The 21,252-nt window shown below is 38.7% G+C and overlaps 1 protein-coding gene across 1 annotated transcript; it reads left to right on the forward strand.

Annotated features, from left to right (window-relative positions):
* The first annotated feature begins 1,278 nt into the window (after positions 1-1,278).
* Positions 1,279-20,854, forward strand: CHGB (chromogranin B). The gene is made up of 5 exons (XM_058181057.1): positions 1,279-1,393; positions 9,967-10,013; positions 13,115-13,208; positions 15,546-17,257; positions 19,453-20,854. Exons 1-5 carry the CDS (start codon positions 1,342-1,344, stop codon positions 19,534-19,536), a joined length of 1,989 nt encoding a protein of 662 aa, XP_058037040.1. The 5' UTR covers positions 1,279-1,341; the 3' UTR covers positions 19,537-20,854.
* Positions 20,855-21,252: the final 398 nt, after the last annotated feature.

Here is a 21,252-nt window from a genome sequence, read left to right on the forward strand (position 1 = left end):
TGACACAGACTGCCCTATGCAAATTAGGGAAAAGCTTAGAGGGGAAAGTAGATAGCAAAGAAAGCAGCAGAAAAAAATATGAGAGAGACAAGACCAGGAAGAGAAGAAATATTTGCGCAAACGCCTCTATTCAAGAATGTGTCGAAATGAATACTGTATGGATGGTCGCTGTGGAGAAAAGACCAATTCATTCTCCCGCTCTTGGAGAGAACGAAGGGGGGAAGGGAGAACATCCCAACCGCGCAGAGCGTTTTGGAGAAAACAGGACGTCAGCAGACAGCAGTCCCTTTTCTCATTGGGTTCCTTCCATTTCCCTCCACATCATAACAAACGCCTGAATAAACAGGACGTAAATTTCTGCTGGCGGAACCCCTTTCAAGACGCGATCATTCTCTCATCCCATGAATGTCTCTGGGATGAAGTGAGGCAAAAAGCACAAAAGCCACAGAATGGGGGCGTGCGGACTGAATATCTCTGCTGAGAATGAGAATGAAGGAGAGAGCGAGAGAGAGCGAGAGAGCTAGGAGGTGTGTGGGCGGGAGGGCGGGGGAGCGGACCAGTGAGTGAAAGGGGAAGAGGGCTTTTCATTAATGATCTTGTATCGAACAGCCAGAGTTTCCTAAGCATTCAAGGCTTCGCACGACTGTCTTTAGGGGCTGCGCAGTTTGCATTGTACCTTACATTTCCTAGTCTATAAGCAGATTCCTGTGGGCGTCTTGCTCTCTGTCAGTGTATGAAAGAAGGCCTCTCTCCTTTCGGGCGGGAGGGGGGGCACGCCATGGTTTAGGAATCCTAGTCACAGTAGAAAGGGAGGATTATCATGAAGCTATCGAAAGAGCTTCGCAATGACTCTGCTTGGCTGGAGATCAGAAGGAAAATATCAGGCCAAACAGCGTGGGAGGCTTGAATGAGGATAGAAAGGGGACACTTGTATTTTCAAATGGGGGGTGGGGGGATAGGGTACAGGTGGCCTTCTTAATAACAGTGCTTGTCAATTCCAAAGGATTGGGGGGGGGGCTTTACCTTCTCTGAGAAATAAGGACCACCCTGCCGAGGTGGGAATTGTGGGGGAGGCTTTCTGCAGCAAACAGAAAGATGGAGATGTGGTGGGAGTCCTTCCTTAGCGGATTCTAAGGGAGGGTCTTTGAGGCCATCTCAGGAATTCTCCGCCCCGTTCCTTTGGGGTCCACCTCTGACGCAAAGTTCTTCCCGCCTTCCTCTCGCTTGACTCTGGCGCGTATCCCCCCTCCCTCCCTTAAATAGCCTGGATCTGCTCGTAGAAGAGAGCTGATACGAAGAAGCTTCAAGCCTTTGCGTGCCAACTTGCTTGCTCCGCCGGCCATGGTGCCTTGCGTGGCGCTGCTCAGCCTGCTCGGAATCGCAGCTCTGGCAGGTAAGTCCGACCAGCGAAGCAGGATCAGCACTTTGGACAGCGGCGATGGGATTGAGGAACGCGGAGGGATTGCCGAGCGCGGAAAAAGCACGGTGGGAATTCCACAGCACTCACCAACCAAGCGCTTCTGTACTGGTTGAGAATTGGCACAGGAGGAGGGAGTAGTCTTCTGTCAATGAACAACTGATATATCAATCTGCCTGTGACTCTGACCTCATATAAAATGTTTGGGCTAGAAGTTAATTAATTACCACCAATACCTACTCTTACCATACACATACAGAAACAAGAATGTGGATGCATACGTGGTCTACTTAACGATTAATGATAGCTAGAGCCTGTTAATGTCTTTGCTGAAGGAAGCTCCAGCAAGATTCACTGCTGTGCAAATTAGCAGAGCCAAAATCTCACAAGTATGTTGGAAATGAGACTAGTCAAAGGGCAGCTTCTGTCTTTCAGAAGTGCATTAGATTTCCCTGTTAGAACCATCCATCCATAAACTGGGCTAAGTTTTTGGAGGGAAGAGGAAAAGAAAAGATACTAAGGCTGGGGGAAATTAATGCAGTGTGCATGTGTATACGTGTGTGAATGGGCACATTTGAATCTGTATTTGTCTCTTAACTTGTTTATGAGAAAAGAGGCAAGAAGGAAACTCTTGTCTAGTTAGAGTGCAGGTACATATTTGTTTTTCTGTGGTAGAAACACACACACACACATACACGCATGTATGTATATATGGTTTAATTCTTCAATGATTAAATATATTGTACAAATGTTCAGATAATGCTTTTTGGAAGTTAAGATCTTCTTTTAAAAAAATCTAAATGTTAAAATCAGTGAAGAAAAGTAATATCCAGTAATTTGACAAGAATGTTACTAGTAGCTCTGTGTTTTATCAATTGACCAAAGCATATAAAAGCTGTTTTGCTTTTAAGATAACCTTTGACTTTTCTCCTTGAACAAGCAGACGATTAAGAAAATGCTGCTTAGTCCTCATCAAATAAAAGCAACTATTTTTTTTAACAAAAGTACTCTTGAGGGTAATTGTGTTACTCTCAAGTGTTGTTGCTCTTTCCTTTAAAACCTGTAGCATTTAAACCTCTCTCTCTCTCTTTTTAAAGTCTTTTCGCTTTCCCTTACAACTGTGTGGATTATTCAGGTTTTAAAGCTTTAGCAAGAATGGAAAAATATGATTCTTGAACTTCACATCTGTGTATATCTGAAATGCTGCCCATGCAGAAAAGTAATTAAACAAAATGTATGCAGATGTTGACCAAATTGTGTGTGTTGTGTAAAATCTCATGCCTACGTATCAGAAATTTATCCTGGATCTAGTAAAAATAAATCCATAATATGAATTGGAATCAGATTAGGAATGGACAATTTAAGCCCCTGCCATTTTATTCAGTCTACTCTATTATGATTGAATCTCAAATGAACTCTACTTGTTACAATAATGAAATGCAAATCTCCATTCCCCTATAGGCTCTATGTACTTAGCAGACTATCAGCATCACTGAATTTAATGAGGCTTACAAGTTAGCATTTTTATATGAGAGAACAGTCAGTTTACCATTCTGTACTCATTAGGAGTTGTCCCAGAATATAACTTGATATTTATATTGTACAGTAGTTTAAATCAGGAGATGTAACAGTGTAAAACTGTAATAATTTCACCCCTCCACAAAGAATTATAGAATCAAAGATAAATAGCCAACTGATAATGTATTGTTGTACTGTAATCTTCAAGAATGGTTTATAACTGCATGTAAAAATTATACCTTGGCTCTATATTTAAGTTAAGGCATGACCAAGCAGAACAATTTGAACGGCTAATTCCATTATCTTGTGAGATACCAAAAACTGTCTTACTCATAAGAGTTCCCCAAAACATTTAATTCCCATTAAATTTTCTCATGAACATCTGTCAGTCAATATAATATTCTATATTCAATCACTCTTACAAATGTTTTACTTTTCTGGAATGAAGAGGAAGCATTAGCCACACGTATATAAGTAAAAATTGTTCGGTGTGTGCATCATACATACAGAATCTGAGAGTGTTCAAAGTTTTTTCAGGGATCCCTGAGAAATTATTCATATAATTTCATATTATTCTCATATTAAATCCAGTTTAAGCGAGAAATGTGAAGAACTATCATATATTATCATTGCTTCTGATGTTTGATAATGTCAGCAGAGCAAGGAATTCTCACTGATGCCATTGGTATCATGTTGCTATTGACTAGTTCAGGAGTCCCCAACCTCCTGGTCCATGGATCAGCACCGGTCCATGGCCTACCAGGGACTGGTTCACGCAAGGAAGTGAAATCCCATCCGTACACATACAGAACCACGCCCCCACCTGGTCTGCAGAAAAACTGCTCTCCACAGAACCGGTCTGCAGCATCCAAAATGTTGGGGGCCGCAGGACTAATTGGGTTAATAAACAGAATGGAGAGAAGGTCCCTTCAATTCCAAAGCCTTCATCTGACTGCACATTCAAACTTCTTTCCCTTGTCCTCTCTCACCTGAGAATTCCTGACCACACCAAGGATAAAATGCCTTGCATCCCTCTTTTCAATATTGGAAACATAGGGATGTTATATTGCTGATGCCTCTTTCATTTTTTAGATGCTCCAAAGCATAGCTCTATTGCTGGCAATATGGTAGCCAAGGTAGCCATGGGCCTCTGTGGCTCAGACTGGTAAGACAGTCTGTTATTAACAGCAGCTGCTTGCAATTACTGCAGGTTCAAGCCCCACCAGGCCCAAGGTTGACTCAGCCTTCCATCCTTTATAAGGTAGGTAAAATGAGGACCCAGATTGTTGGGGGCAATAAGTTGACTTTGTATATAATATACAAATGGATGAAGACTATTGCTTGACATAGTGTAAGCCGCCCTGAGTCTTCGGAGAAGGGCGGGATATAAATGCAAATTTAAAAAAAAGGAAGGAAGGAAGGGAAGCTTGTTTATTTGTATATTACTCATTCACAATGTTTCAGGTTCTTTATCACCACTACAGTCCTCACACACTGGTTAAAATTCATTTAACTTCATTAACTTAAAGCATTTCATCAGCATCCAAATCTTACAAGCTTTAACAGTATCTATCCTGGTCAGTGGCTTCTGTACCAACTGGAAGATTAATTTTAGTTGCTTTCATAGGCTGAGTAATTGGCATGCCTGCTGTTGAGGACTAATGAAGCAGAATCACTCATACACCTTAGAAGAGAATTCTGGAAGATGTATTGACTCCAGGGAGTCACCCAACCTGGATTGCCTCTGGTATGATATATCAATAATTCTCTGCTGTAGCTTAAATATAATAAAAGCAAGAACAGACAACTAGCAGGCAGCCTGATTATTTATTAATCTGTTTTACTATAACATTTGTCCCCAGGCAATCTATTTTGCAGCTTTGATCATGATGAGACATAACCCAATGAATTAGATTAGGTTTAGAGATAATGACCTACCCAGAACCATATGGTGAGATTGTTGCATGGGTAGAAGTTGGGGTCTGTCTGTCTGTCTGTCTCTATGGATATCTCCTCATATTTAAGCTCAAATGCACCATGTTCTTGAATGTCTCCTACTATGAGAGGGCTGGCTCTGCATTAGCAAATTAGGGCTGTTTATTTTGTGCTGTTTTCAGCTAGCTGCAATTAACCTTAATTAACCTTAATGGGATGTATAGACTTATACAAAGTTAGGGAACAATATGGTGGCCGATCCACCTGAACTCACTGTTGTATATTGCAACAAAAAAAATTAATGTTTCATCTAATGAAAAATAAGCAAGTATAGAGAAAGGCACAAGATTTGTATATTTTCATAGCTTTAGGAATTAAACTAATAATAAACTAAAGATGTATATTTTCTAATCTGAGGCTATATTGTTCTTATAGCAGTAACAGTAATTTATTACCATCACTGAGGGTTATTTTTGTTCAACGTGACCCATTTTCTCTAATCCCGAACAACTGCATTGTAATGGGAAGATGCTATATTCATGTAAAATACATGTACAGTTGTCATATCTTATAAAAGTACACTCACTTTATGCCAAGGAGGACATCAACCATTATATATAATAGTGTAGCTTTTCAACAGACAAAACAATAGACAAAAGAAGTCTGGTATGTGTGTATATAACATAGATTGTAATTATACCAGTCATAACAATTATATTAAGCAATTTCTTAATGTTCCCTTAATCCAAGACAGGACTTAGAAATACAAAGTTGCTTGCAATTGCTCTAAAATTTTATTTCATAGAATTATATTCTTAAAATGAAATTTTCATTATTTTTGTGCAAGATTTAAAACTGAAGGATCCACACAGGGAATAAACAGAATTTTCCATGTCTGGTATTAAAAATGTGATTTTTGCAACAAATTTGGGAAGCTATCTTATATTGGATCAAATGTCTACGCTATTCTATTGTGGATGTCTGTTTTGGATCTCAATTCCTTTTTTATCCTCACCTTGCATGGCTTATGGCAAAGAGTTGTGGCCTGCATCTTCAATATACTTCCTCCTTGGTCAAATGCATTGTCTTTTAAAGCTCATGTAGCCTCACAGCTTTGAGACAAGATCTTTTCTTAAACTTCTCAGTCTGTATTAAACACTCAGATCCTGGCTACACAATGACCAATACAGTTCATATATTTTAATTAGCTGTAGAAACTGTCAGGATAAAACTTCACACTGAGTGATTCTCTTATGTGCTAGTTAAATGTTTGATACCAGTTAAAGAAGGAACAGCCAGAGCACTGATTCTTTCTGAGTTTATCAAAATTTTGAACCAGCAAAAATGGAATGGCGATGACTTAAAATGACACCATTCTGCTGGTGATGCAATTTCCTTCCCCAAACACCACTTTAGGCAGCAGCATTTGACCTCTTCACATATCACACTATTATTTAATGTTGCAATATAGCAATTTATTGAAACATTGCTTTGACCTTTATCAGGAGCTAGCAGCTTAATGGATAGTGACTGTTCATCACATGGACCCCAGTGTTTGTTATTCTACATATGTAATTGTAGGATACAATCCCTCAAGATTTTCCTCCCATTAAAAGAAAAGCGGGGACTACATCCCAAATTTTGTGGATTTTTTTCCTCATGCATTAGAAATGGGATTCTTTACCCCTCCCCCCTTTTTTCTGTATCCCTTCCATTTCAAATTTGGTCCACAGATCCTCCAGCTGTACAGAGCAGGTGTGTGCAGCACAAAAGTTGCAGATGGGACGGAAAATCTGAAAAGATGCAATTTCATGAGAAGACAGACTCACCTGGACTCAATACAGACAGTAGAGTAAAGATGTATATTGTACTGCGTGATCCTATCACACAGGATCAAAAGAATGTCAGATCTGTATCCAATCTTCTTTGCAGCTGCACCATAAAAGAAGGATTTTGTTCTAGAATCTAGAACTCTTTCCATTTGGTACAAGAGGCATCCCACCATGAAAAGCACCAACATAAATATTGGGGAACATAACTACCTTTGTAGTCTTAATACAGTTATATAAGGAAAGAGAGAGAAAGGGAGGGAGGGAGGGAGAGAGAGAGAGAAAGAGGGAGGAAGAGAAACACTCAATGTATGGTGCTCCAGGGATATGGTCCAAATAGACAGTCCTCTATGCTCTTTTGCCAGCTGACAGATGGTAGCATTTTTTGTTCAGTGCTTAAATTACTGTTAGGGAATTAAACAAACTCGAAAGCAATTTCACTCGATTCCTATCAAAATGCTTTCCTTTGTAAGCATTTTGAATGGCAGTTAGTTTAGGAGGCTGTGAATCTCAGGCCTTTCCAACAGCCTCCGCATCATGGCCATGTACAATGAGGGCTGGAGTCCTGGAACATATGGCAGAGTTCTGGCTTGAGTGTCAGATCTAGCACAGCATTTGGCTTCCATTATAGTGCTCTTGCATTTTAGCTCCTTTATATACTGGGGCAAATATGAAATCTAGTTAAGAACAATCTCTTCCCTGAACTGCAATGCCAAAATTCATCCACAAATAGCCAGATAATGAAAAGGCTTTTTTGTGCTAACTTTCAGCTGGAAAATACCTCAATAAGCTTATCGTTATGTTCATAAAAAATATGAGAGGAGGCAGCATCAATAATGTTAGAAATCCCCTTTTCATTCTCTACGGTGACAAATAACCTGATAGCCCAATCTCTTGTTACCCTGGTCTCCTGAAAAAATAATAAAAGACTTTTCACTTGTGAAATAATCCAGTTCTATAGAGGGGACTGTCAATCTCTGATTGAAGGCAAAGGAGACTCTACTGCCATGAAGACATTTCTTGTAATGTTCAACTAAAATCTCTGTTTAGGTCAAGTTATGCCTTTTGGGGAAGCAAAGAACAAGTCTTTGCCATCTTTGATGGTATTAAGTAGAATGTTGAAGTGTTATGTTTTACCCTTCTAATAACTAATACTAATTGCTAAGTTTTCTTCTAGGCAATTGTTGGCAACCTTTTAAATCACACCGAGGGAGTTCTGTAATAGTATTTTGACCCAGAATATAGGAACCAGAGGTCCTCTTTATCAAGCAGGAATAATGTAAAGAAATGGAGATCACATCAGGAGTGAGATGATGATGACCATACTAACAATGGGGAAAAAAATAATACAGTGTGTGCCTTTAATGCTTGTAGTGATTTTAATTAAGTAATTAAAAGCATTGAAATTTATTTAAACAAATGCAAAATTTCAATCCTATAGGAGGATTGGGAAAGGAGGTTGAAGGGATTCATGCAGGTTGTGGCTTGACTACTTGTTAAGCAGGAAAGGGATAAATGATGGGGCTCTATATAATTATGGGAGATAGGCGACTGCATGTAGGCATTTTTTTTTTAAACTCTAGCACATGAGTTCTTTAAATTTCAGGCCCAAACCAGCTTCCCCATATAAATGATTGAAGATGAACAAGACCCTTTAAGTTGAGGTTGCAGCTATCTTATATACCACTGGCAGCTCTGGTGACAGATGACAAATAGCTTGAAGTAAAAGCAATTTACCAGAGGATACATGCTAGGAAAAATGGGCTGCGTGCCAAGTGCCCAAAGGGTTTTTCCAATGTTTTATTCAAAGCCTGTTCTAATTGGCTCTCACACTGTATCGTTCCCTCTTTCATGAAATATCAAATATCATGTTCCATCACTGCACCTTATATAATAGACATTGTCATTTGGAAGAGGCTGGAATGATCCAACAGGGCCGTCAATGCTGTTTTCATTTTTCTCTCTCTACAAAGTATACCTTAGCCCTTTGTAGCATCAAAGCTACAGGCTGATTTTGGGACGAGGGTGAGAAATTACAGCACCTATAGACTTCTGAACACAGCTTGGGATGCACCAATTGGGATTTGCACTACCAATTAGTGTCCTGCCTGATGGTTGGCTGAACATTGAATGTTCATTCATGATTAAACTGTGTGAGCAAACCAATTTGCTTAGATTGGTGCTCTGTCCGTGTCTGCTTTTTACTGCCTGCATTGCAGATGGAGGCAGGCACTCATGTGGGGAGGGGGAGGGGAGATAGAGGAGGGGGTGATTTCAAACGCAGAGGCAGGAAACATGAACCAGCCCTCCCTCGACACACTAAGATGGGGAAAAAGACACTCCCAATGCCATCTGGCAACTTGCCAGGGACTTTTGCATTGCTACTATGATATCATAATTCACAAACAATGTGAAAGTTAAAAAGTTAAATTGATATATTTAGTTGATCATCTTCAACTTATCTTCTTGTTCTTCTTTCTTGGTCCATTATAGCTGTTATTATTTGAACCCAAGGAACCTTTTAAAAAGGGCTTCATACAATCATGCTAGTGGAATAATACAAAACAACATGCTTTATTAATAATGGAAAATCTCAATATCATATAAATCAGCTTCAGTAAGAATTGCAAATCAGTTATAAAATGAAACAATGCCTACTCACTGGAACCAAACAAAATAAATCAAATAGGTCTGTGCGTGTATGTGTGTGTGTGTGTGCGCGCGCGTGCGCATTGCTCACCTGAGTATGCTAAGGGAGGGGAGGGAAGCCTCTTCTAAAACTCAGAACTAGTTGTTGCTTTAGCTCTGCAATAATCGCAATCATAATCACACTAATCATAATCACAACAAACTGCAATGTTGATACATGGCTGTATTTTCACTGTACAAATATGCATCGTTGTATATACAGTACATTGTAAATACAGACAATCCAAATAACCCAAATAACCATCAGGTTGCTCTCTCTCACACTTGGCTGGCCTGCTCCCAGATGTATTAGATGCAGTTTCTGCACTGCTGGAAATAAAGATGCTGCTGCTTGCTATCATTTGTCTAACCTCCCACTAGTACCTTTTTAAATAAAGAGAACGAGCAGAGTGTCAGGTTCTGCCAATGGTGATGGGGAGCCCTAAAACTAGGGCATGAAAATTATTCTTTGTTTGAAAATGCTTTCAAATATTCAGTAAAACCAAAGCGGGTACAGTTGTCTTTTCTAAAGTTGTGATTTTAAACACTCTTCTAATTTTTCTATTTTTTGGTTTATAGGTATTCACTCAGCTCCAGTAGAAAATGATGACCATACTGGAGAAATGGTGAGCAGAAAACTTATTTATCTAAAAAGTGAAATTTATTAGGTCACTTTTTTTTTTTTTTTTTTTTATTCAAAAAGTTTTTATTAGTCAAAAAAGGTTTATACAAATACATATCAGGTATGGTAAATTTTCAGTTTTCTTATCTAAAATAAGAATTTTACTCAAATTTTTTAACACATACAACAGCCATATGGCAAGCAGGTGACACGAAGTAGCTAAGTTTACAAATTTTAAAAACGTAATAAAGAAGAGTCAAGAATAAACAGAATATCGTACAAAAGAGAATAAGGAAAACCAACACAATCCCAAATATCTTTATCACTTCCTAGTTTTGGATCTCAGAACTCTGGGTTCAGCCTGAGCCAACTCCAGGGCCGCAACAGCGGCAGCCGCTTCCGCCCCATGATCTATAACCTCCCCTTCTTCAATTCCTGGATCATCTGATTCCAGGAGGGCTTTGTGTTCCTCCACATAGGCCGTAGCCTCCGCAATTGTACTGATTTTTTCGTAATGCCCTCCCGGAAAATCATCAATCCTCTGGCATCAGCCATCTGAAGCCCACTCCTTCTGGTACAATTTGCTTGACAAAAATAATATTTCTTTCTTTTTCACGTACCTGTCTGGGAATCTGCCTCAGAATGGCTATCTCCTGCCCCTGTAAATCAGTGCCCCACTCCTATGTTTTCTAAGAATTTCATCTCTCGTCTCTCTTCTCACAAATTTGACATGAACCTCTCTGGGAACTGCATGCGTGCGTGCATATTGCGAATTAACTCTATAAACTCGATCCACATCCCAATTCATGAAATCAACACCTCTCCCAAGAAATTCTCCCAACAATTTAGTCACAACATCTCTCAAGTCTTCTTGGTCCACTTCTTCCAAATTTTGAAACCTAAGGAAATAAGACATTTTATCCATCTGTAGTCCAAGCACAGCATTGCCTGTCGTCTCCTCTCTTTTCTGCACTGCCCGCATCTCACCCTCCAAACCTTCCACTTTCTGCTTGTTTTCTGCTGAAACTTGTTGAGTATCCTTTAAATCCTTTTGGATAGTCACAATTTCTGCTCTTATTTCATCAATTTCTTGTCCATATTAGATAACTTTTCCAAAATTCTCTCCATCTCTCCAGCAGTTGGTCTCTGACCTTTTGCCATTAAGGAAAAAAAAAATACAAAATCCTCAGGCAGGCACAGTATCCTTGTAATTTCCTCCGGATCCACCAGGGGGCACTCACAGGAGCAACGAGTCCAGAGTACAGTTAGTCAACCAGGAAGCCGAAGGGAAGTGATGTCATCAAAATTCTCATAGTGAAGGCGGAAGCTGGGCGCCACCACTGTTCCCCAGAAGGAGGGGGGGCCTCAAACCTTCCCTCCTAAATTTCTCCATCACCTCTTCTCTCCAGAGCTCCACAAAACCGGTAATCTTCTTATTTTAAGTTCTCCTCTCTCCAGAATAACTCGTGCTCCTTCCAACCGCAGGGGAGAGAAAACCCCCCCGCACTCCGGAGCACTCCACTCACGTTTACCGATATTCCCTTCCTTCTCCTCCTCAATTCTTCTCCGTTCCTGTTCACCACCAGGCTGCTGCAGTTATAAATCCAATGCCCGGTGTCACGGGCACAGCGCCCAGGCGACGACCAAAATAATGGCGGCCTGTGGCCTCCAAACCCGCCAAGCCTAGGACGCGCCAGCATCGGTCCCCACAGTCCTGTATGTCGGCTGGGAGACCCCTGGCGAGCCGTCTGCGGCAGGTGTCCTTTCGGAAATGGTGAGCAGAAAACTTATTTATCTAAAAAGTGAAATTTATTAGGTCACTTTTGTAGGAGGAGGAGTGGCAGGGCCTGGGGTAGAGTTAAGAGAGGGATCAGCCTAGAATAATCCCACAAGCAGACTAAATTCAACCCCTCTTGAATTATAGTTGACTAGATTCTTGGAGATAGGCATGAGCAATAAATCAGCTTAATTGGAATTTAACACCTTTTACAGATTATTAGAAATTCTTGCATGGTCTAGACATACGAAGTGCCTTATACATAGGCACTGCCATGTTTTAATGGCTGACAACTCCTTTGTTTGGAGTAAGGACTTTTCAGAACAATTTAGCAAAGGACAGGGTCAGGAGTCTTTTGTGAACCTGTGGCCTCCTCTTCTCTCCTCTTCTCTCATGCATTTTTTTTTCTGGATTGTGTCCAATTCAACATTTCCATAGGGATGTTCAAACCAGAGAACTGGTCATTCTCTTCCCATATTTCTGTTGTCAATCAAAACATCTCTTCCTAGGAGTCGATTTTTAAAATATTAAAAACAGGAACACAAAATGTTTACACTGAGACTCCTTAAGTCTAACTGAAGTCATGGGAATTCCAGCTACTATGTCTCATTACATAATATTTCATAGCAAGTCCAAATCATGGTATCCAATCATAGATACTTTCCATATGTGTCCCTGAATTAACTTAGCCATATCTTATGAAATAAAAGCAACTTTATTTGTGCAGTACTTCATAGTACAATGCAGGATATCTGACTGGTGTTTATATAATTTTAAACCTTTAATATTTTCTGTCTTCTCAAAAAGGCAGGATCACCATATCTTTCTTGATAGATACCAAAACTGAGATCATTGCAGGAAGATGGTATAATGAGGATGCATAAAATGTTGACGGTCAGCTGGCTACAAAACTATTGTATCTTGACGCAAAATTCAGCAGCATGATTCTATGGGGATTAGATACCACAAAAATATGGCTGAAGTTTCCATGTGGGACTAGAGGCCTTTTGAAATAAGTAAGGCATATGGAAAAAAACCCCATTTTTGTTGGTGTCACATGCTTTAGAAATCTACTGGCCTAAACTTTTGGATTTCCTCCTCTCGTTTATATCTTTATGGTGAAAATAAAGATGCTATTATTTAGCTGGGCATTTTTTGTTTTTTGAGCAACTATTAAATAACTTAGTTTTCTTTGCTTCAGGATTACTTACTTGGAATCTTCCAATTATAAATTTGTTTTCCATGCTTATGATTTTAATCAGCTTGACTATTTGGTTGAAATATTTCAGAATTAAATGAATCATCTTCCTTTGTTGCTTTTAATCTAGATAACCCGATGTATTATAGAAGTCCTTTTGAACAGTCTGTCAAAAGGCAACTCTCCGCTTATTAATCCACAGTGTAAGGAGCTTCTGAAGAAAAGTAAGTGCATATCTTTTAAAAAAACCTAACATATTTTCCATGACCATCAGAGGTGGTATTCAGTAGGTTCTGACCAGTTCTGGAGAACTGGTAGCGGAAATTTTGAGTAGTTTGGAGAACCGGTTAATACCACCTCTGACAGGCCCTGCCCCCATCTATTCTCTGCCTCCTGAGTCCCAGATGATCGGGAGGAAATGGGGATTTTGTAGTATCCTTTCCCTGCCACACCCACCAAGCCACGCCCACAGAACTTTTGAACCCCACCATGTCCCACAGAACACAGACTTTTTGAATCCCACCACTGAAGACCAGCCTTTATATTAATTGAACATTACATAATATTGTAATATTTACGTAATGTGGCCTGGGAGACTTCCAAAATTGCTCAGTTACAATTTCCAGCAGATTTTACCATTACTACTAGAGATTGCTGAAAAAATGTAACTCAACAATATCTGAAGAAACATATTCCAAGTTCCTAGTGTAAATGGAATCAACAGTGTCTTAAGAATCCACTGTCTTTCTTATTTATTACATTTATCTGACTGTCTGAAGTAGACTCTAATAGATATGGCACTATGTATAGAAAGTAGTAGGAGACATTTCTGGGAAAGTGAAGCTTCCCAGCAATCACATTAGAGAGAAGCTCAAGTTCATTGCTTCTTGTCTGAAGAATCATATTGTGGTGGACTCACCAGCTAGAGTGGGGTGTGGACCCAAGAGACTGGCAAGCTTGGAATCCCTCCAGTGGTGGAAGTAACAGAGGTCAGACCCCACTTAAAATCCCTGAAACCTTTACCTGTCTGTTCCCATGATAATGGAATCAACTTCATAACGTCATTGGTCCCCTGGGGGAATAAGTCTGTTGGCATAACCAGATCTTGAGGGACTTTCGGAATCTCATGAATGATATGGTCGATCTTATCTCTGAGGGAGAAGATTCCACAGTAAAAGTGCCACAGCCGAAAAGGCCCACTGCCCATGCCTTACAGCCTACCAAATATAGACCTCTAGACAATGGAACCTATAACATACCCATTCTGTGAGATCTGTTCAGACAAGACCAGAGGGTGAAAACTGGCTCATTGAAGAGTACAAGTGTTAATGCAAATAGCAATGTAAATACTAATTTTCAGAAAGCTGACAACAGTTAATAGGTTCCAAGTGCAGTTATTGATTATGAGTTCACATGCACTGTTAAATGGAATTCTGATCTGGCACAAGCCACACACACACACACACACAAGTCTGAATAGAAAACATGATGAAGAATATCTAAAAATTGAACTTATTTGGGCTGGAGATCCACTTGTCCCAATCCCTTAGTGCTTGCTCAGGAAGCTTGGGCTAAGAAATGTTTATATTATTTGTATAATATATTAGCGTTATTATATTAACGTATTATGGCATGGGATACATAAAACAATATAAGTGGTAAATTAAATATTTGATTTCTGAATAAAGTTTTGGTGCAAAATTTCAGTCAGTCAGTCAGTCAGTCAGTTCTATAGCCAGCTGTCACACTCAATGACTCTGGATGACTTACAAGTCAAAAAACATATTACAATGAAGGAACTAAAATATTTTAAAACAACAAAAAAACAAAAGCATCCAAAATAAATATACACAGCAGCTGAGATGCTTGGCCAATTAGAAATATAGCCAGGAAATGGGGCCCTTGACACATTCAGCCCTCAAGCTTGGGAACATTTTAAACAATTTAGTTTTAAAAGGGGACATGAATAGGCATACATACTGTATATACAACCATAATGATAACTTTATTCATCAAAAAGAAGGACTCCCATGTTCTAGGGTCAAGGACAAGCTAAAGTGGCAAACGTACTTAAGCTTCTTCTTGACAGATAAACGTTTATAGGCAAGAACCCTTGTAACAGGGGCATGTTTGTAAAAGAGTAAGTAGTCCTCCATGTGCATTCTGTGACCTGATTTTTTTAAAGGTCAGATTAAATATTTGTATCCATTTGGATTGTAAATACGGATTCAAAAATTGCTGATTTCTATCCATAATGCCCATAGAAGAGCCCCTCTGTTTTCTTTGCTACAACTTGATGGCATGGCTGTTGCCAGGTGAGAGTTGAGGGAATGTTGGGGGAATAGTGAACAAGTGATGAAGTCACCACTGACCATTATGAGGTATGCACAAGGTAATAATAGTACAAAGAAAAAAAAATTCCATGGTTGTTGATTCTCTTTGGGAGGTTCTGAAGAGAAAGTGGAAGAAAATTAGCGACAGAAGACAAGTAGCCCACAATGAACATGAAAATATAATGATATTATAATCAGGAATCCATAGCATATTTTGTTTTGTTGCAGGTGAACAACAAAAACAAAAAGAGAAAAATGTACAACAAGACATGGAACTTGGTACAAGAACATTATCTGAATCGGAAGAATTAACTAAGCAGTCAGAAGGAACTGTGAGGGAAGAACAAGATGTGAGTCAAGAAGAGTTTAAAAGACAGACAGAAGGAGATGCCAAGTGGCATCTGGAAGCGAAAAAATATGGGGGAAGCAGCAACCCACAAACTGCCTCCCCAGGGACCTCTTATGTTTTGGATAGAGACCATAAAGAAGAAAAAAAGAACGAGAATGAAAAAGGAGCTGAGAAAGATAGAAATCACCACAATGGAGACGGAGGCAAAGAAAAAATGGCCAGTGTAGAAGTAGAGTCTGAGCCTCTAGAGAAAAAGTCCGTTCTTACATCTGGAAAAGTGAATGAGGACGATTACAAGCATTCTCATGGCCAAAAGTATGTGGAAGAAATAATTCAGAGTCAAGAAAGGGAAAATGAAGACAGTGAGGAGGAGGAGGAAGAAGAAAAGGAAGAGGAGGAAGAGGAGGAAAGTAATGAAAAATATCGTCATAGTTTTCACGAACAATTTGAAGATTCTTCAGAGAGGGACGGTGGCGAAACAGAGAAGCAAGACCGCAAATCAGGACATTACCGAAGAAAACCAAGATTGGGTAAGTCCTCTGAATACAACAATCATCATATTGGTGAAAAAAGGGGCTCATCTGAAGAGCCCAGTGAGGAAGAAAGTGAATTCTGGGCTAAAAGGAGTCATCATCCCAATCATTATGAGAGAGGACATTACTTTGTGGAGCCAAGAAATGCTATTGAAATGCACAGGTCTAAGGAAATGGAGAGAGAGAGCAGGAATCAAGGATATTGGGATCAACACTACCCCAGCCAAGAGGACAGTGATGAAGACATGAAGCAACAGAGTGAGGAAAATGAAAGAAAACAGTATCAGTACATGAGGAAAAGACTTTTCGGTGGACCATCAAGGGAGATCAGACATCACTACGAACTAAGGGTCCCTTACAGCAAAGCAAGCAAGGAAAATGGAGGTATTAAACAAAGCCATGATAGCATAAATGAGAAACGGTACCGTGACCAACCAAGTGTACAGCTAGAGATGGCAAAACCACAAAACAAGGAGAGAGAAGATGGAGAGCAGCGACTCAACAGCCAAGAAGAAAAGCGCTATCCTAGTAATGATGGAGAGCTAGAAACGCCACACTATAGCGATAGAGGAAAACACTTTGAGAATAAAAGGACTCTTTTACTAGAGGAGGGCTATCCAAGAAGCCACTATCTTGTAGAAAATGTAAAAAGAGCTTTAAAATCATTTTATTCCCAACAGCCCAGGTGGAAAAACAGATCTGTGGACAAGAACGCTGACATCATTAATCCACTGTTGGAGAGTGAAGAAGAACACAAGTCCCACTTGAATAAGAGGGAATTCTTTCCTGAATATAATGATTATGACTTGTGGGAGAAGAAACAGATCCTGGATAGCTTAAACCCCAAACAGGACAACAGTAACAATCCTGAGAGGCTATACAAACCTGAGATAAAAAGGCAGTATGATAGAATGGATGAGCTGGCCCATCTTCTGAGCTACCGGAAGAAATCTGCAGAATTTCCAGAACTGTACAACTCAAAAGAAGACATTGAAAGGGGACATGTAATAAGAAGTGGCAAGGAAAAATTTAATCAGAGGCCTCTGACACCAGAAGAGGTATTTATTTTATGATTTCTAAGAAAGCTAGAACAATTCTTTTCTAAAAAAGTCTTTTATTTCAGCAAAATAATACAGTATGTGGCTAGGCGCAACATGATCATACGTTAGGATTATATTCTCACTATCATGCTGAGAACTTTCTATGTGATCAAAAAGTATGAAGCCCTGTTAATTCAGGCTTCATACAGTATTAAAATAACTGACAGGACCATCAATGTGTTCCAGTTAATAATCTGGCTTTAGCTGTCTTTCACTTAGCCTTCTCTGTCTCTAGGTATCATTTACACTTGTACTTCACTGGAATGATGCAAACTGCTGAAGTTGCTTCATAATTACCCTACTGAAATTGTCAGCAAAACTGGATCTTAAGAGGAGGGAAGAAAAATCCTTGAGTGTTAAAAATATCTAGAAAGCTATCAAGGGCATGTCATTCAAGGGCATGTTCTGATTTATTTAGTGTAGAAGATGTTAAGACTCCATGTAACTTCTTTGAAATGAATATATCTAGGATTGCACAATCTACTTAGTCCCTATTTAAATCAACTTTTTTGTCATGGCACGGCAAAGCATTGGCTAAGGCAAGAACAGGTGACTGATTTTCTGCAAAGAACTTTCTTCTGGGGATAATCTGTAACAATCTTTCTAGTTATAGACTAAGCTAGAGCGAAACCTTAGTTCTGGTTTCATTTCTTACAAAATACCTGAACAAAAGGTAAGCTCCAGGAAGTCATACATTTTTTTTAAAAAAGAAAGGCATTCAGCTTGTAAGCCACTAGGCTCATTCTTCTTGCTTTAAATTGATCTAGTTAAAATAGCTGCCTTTCTGGATTGATATCAGCTGCTAAGACAGGCAAATAGTCTTCAAGTATTTTTTTAAGGCATTCACCACATTTTTCACTGTAACATGGACGAGGACTAACTAAAATGCTGCATAGGGAATACTTTGTCCCAGGCCAATCACTTAATCTAAGATTTTACTCAAGCAAGATACTTCTGTGTATATACATACATGGGTAGCTGCATGACACCCAACACTACATCATCGCAATAGTAACCTGCTTAAAATTGTCCAAAATTTCATTTGAAATCTGTTTTTGCTCTGTTCATGTGTTCATTTTAATTCTGGGCAGCGGGCTTCATTTCCTCCCATACTTCCTACTTAGAAATAATCAGATTTCTATCAGGCTGCCTACGTTTTCAGGAATGACACATCCTGACTTTCTATATTACACAACGTGGTATATCAGGTCTCACTGAAATAACTATACAAGCAAGTGTGCACAGAGTGACATAACTGCCATACTATAAATTCATGTTCTGGGAAAACCATCCGACCACATAACTTGACACATGATCAGTGCCAAATATTCTTAACACTAACTATGAGGATGCAGAGAAGAATTAAAAATCTGAAGAAAAGCATGAAGATTTCTGGTCATTTTGTCAAAACGTAAACAATTGGCACTTATAAACTGATTCCTAGAGAAACTGTAGTTCTCTATAAATGCTAAGTCAAACTCACAAAATATGAGTTACTATAATACAGAAACATGATAAATGGCACAGGTTAACATCAGATGGTTGATCTGCATGTTTAGGAATCATCAGTATGCTCTGATGGAAAGTAAGGTTAATTTCATCGTGCTCTCCTTATGGAAATGGATCACATGAATCATAAAAATAGAATGCACAAGTATTTAGAAGCTCTTCCCTACACTTCCTTTCTCAGTTTTCTTGAGTGAAGTTTGAGAGATTATATATTTACAAAATTTTAGTGCAATAAAATCACATTTTAAAAGTATTTTGCAAACGTTACATAGGTAATTAAAATAGAATGTTTAATTCTTACAGAACCTTGAGTACTTTTTTTCTGATCGATTTCTTGACTGTTGTGAAAGCAGCTCCTGGATGTCTCCATACACGTATGCATACATATGTTGCTTACTTTATGCAGCCTTAATAGAAAAGGCTGTTGGAAGAGCCAGGAAAAGTAACTAGAGCTACATTAGAATTAAAAATCCAAACATAATTCTTGCATATAAGCCATGATCAAATCTAATTAAATCTACATCTAATAAGATCACTAAGCAGTACAATTGCATGGATTTCTAACCATCGAATTCTCAGAATAAAAAAGTGATTTATGCTTTTAAGGTCATAATCTACATGGATTTCCTTTTCCATTATCACAGGAGAAAGAACTGGAAAACCTGGCTGCTATGGATTTGGAACTGCAGAAGATAGCTGAAAAATTCAACAATAACCAGAGAGGATGAATTTTATTTGACGTAATGTGGTATGATGAAGAGTAGCTTTATTTAAAGTATCCCGTATTTGCTAGTAAAGTCACTGCCTCAAATGTTGTTCTCCCTAATTAGAAATAGTTTACCATCCTTTAAATATATAATTTACACCAGTTCAAAGCATCTTTCTGTTCCAAAAGATTTGTTCAGATCAGCATGAATTCTTGCCTTCTGAATTTTGAAATGTATGAGAATAATTGTGTGTGCATTCTTCAGAAATATATTATCTTGGTAAAAAAATAATAAACTTTACATTGTTACATACCGTAGTTAACTGCATGTGCTCCAGCATAGCTTGTTTATGATTTACATAGTTAGATTTGTCAGAGAAGACACAGTAACATGCTTATAAGTCTATATGGAAACTAGTTTTTTTGTTCCTTATAAATTAGTTGTATATTCTGTAGTACCATAAAATCTACTTTGGGAGTCTGACAGCACCAAAATAGATGCACCATCTAGTCCTATATTGTTACGAGATAAACTGAACACTCACAGCTTATGAAAAAAGGACACTGGCTGCAGCCCGCTCACAAAAGCATTGAATGTGCTTCTTAAACTACCCACAAAGTTTCTATGGAACTGTATTTTTAAAGTCATTGATACATAAGTGGTTACCTACATAATTGCTGCCTTAATTATAAATATAATAAAGGCAGGATTAAAAGAAACTAAAATAAACATTCACAGCATTTACAGTAATTAATTTTAATGTAATATGTATTTATTTTTTATTGTACACTCATCAACTTTATTTTGGGCTCACTCACTTTTGGCGATATCGTTCTCACCACACTACTCAAGCAAAACAAAAATTAGAGATTACCCCCGCTTTAAAACAAAACGGAATCTTAACCATCTGGTAGTATCAGAATACCTGAAGGAATTACGGTAGTGAGGTATTCAACAGGTCAATTACTGCGTTTCATCATATTCTGATGCTGATGAAGAACTTCAAGAAACTTCCCAGTTCTTATTTTATAGCTGTTAATTCTAGTAGCACTTAAGCAGATTGTTTTTATTCATCTTGATAACAGGCCCGGAAAATGCTGATTCCTTTATATGAAAGCGAGCAGGCTTTGTTTATTCTCCAAAAGCACCAGCAGTATCAATGATTTTTATTAGAAACAAAAAAATCTCTATTTCACTGATTGCAATTTAAGATTTCAGCACTTAAGGCCTGCTAGCCAAAGGCACTCTGGCCTCAAAATACCAAACCAGTCACACAAATATCAAACGTATTAAACATTTAATTAAAAAGTTAAATGAATATAAAACACGGGAAGTACAATTGTGGATAGGCATGTTAGCTATCGATCTGAGGTAGTCAATATTTTCATAGGTCATTTATTATCATTATCATTATCTATTCTTGATTCTGATTGCCACCTACTGGATGTTGGAAATATTGCTTCATATCATGAGCATAAATGAACATTCCTTCTGCTTTTTCAAGGCCAAATAAAATAGATTGGGGAATCGACTACAAGTTATTTTTCTTCCTACCATAACTCAACTGAGAAAGATTAAAATCTTTCTGAGAAAGTAGGCTAATAACTTGGATTCACAGTGTATTTTCCAGAAGAAAATATCTCCAGGTTGATTTTGTACCTGCAGTATATGTGAACTATGCATTTGTTGCATTTATAGACTGCCTTTTTTCTAGATCAGTGAAGTGCATGGGGGAGC

Source organism: Ahaetulla prasina, chromosome 1, assembly GCF_028640845.1.
Source record: "Ahaetulla prasina isolate Xishuangbanna chromosome 1, ASM2864084v1, whole genome shotgun sequence".
NCBI classification, from domain to species: domain Eukaryota; kingdom Metazoa; phylum Chordata; class Lepidosauria; order Squamata; family Colubridae; genus Ahaetulla; species Ahaetulla prasina.

Bases quoted from the DNA above. Each gene is read 5' to 3' on its own strand.
- CHGB (XM_058181057.1), top strand. From the start codon at position 1,342: ATGGTGCCTTGCGTGGCGCTGCTCAGCCTGCTCGGAATCGCAGCTCTG. The intron at 1,394-9,966 runs GTAAGTCCGACC...TTTGGTTTATAG, and splicing joins CGGAATCGCAGCTCTGGCAG to GTATTCACTCAGCTCCAGTA. The intron at 17,258-19,452 runs GTATTTATTTTA...CCATTATCACAG, and splicing joins GGCCTCTGACACCAGAAGAG to GAGAAAGAACTGGAAAACCT.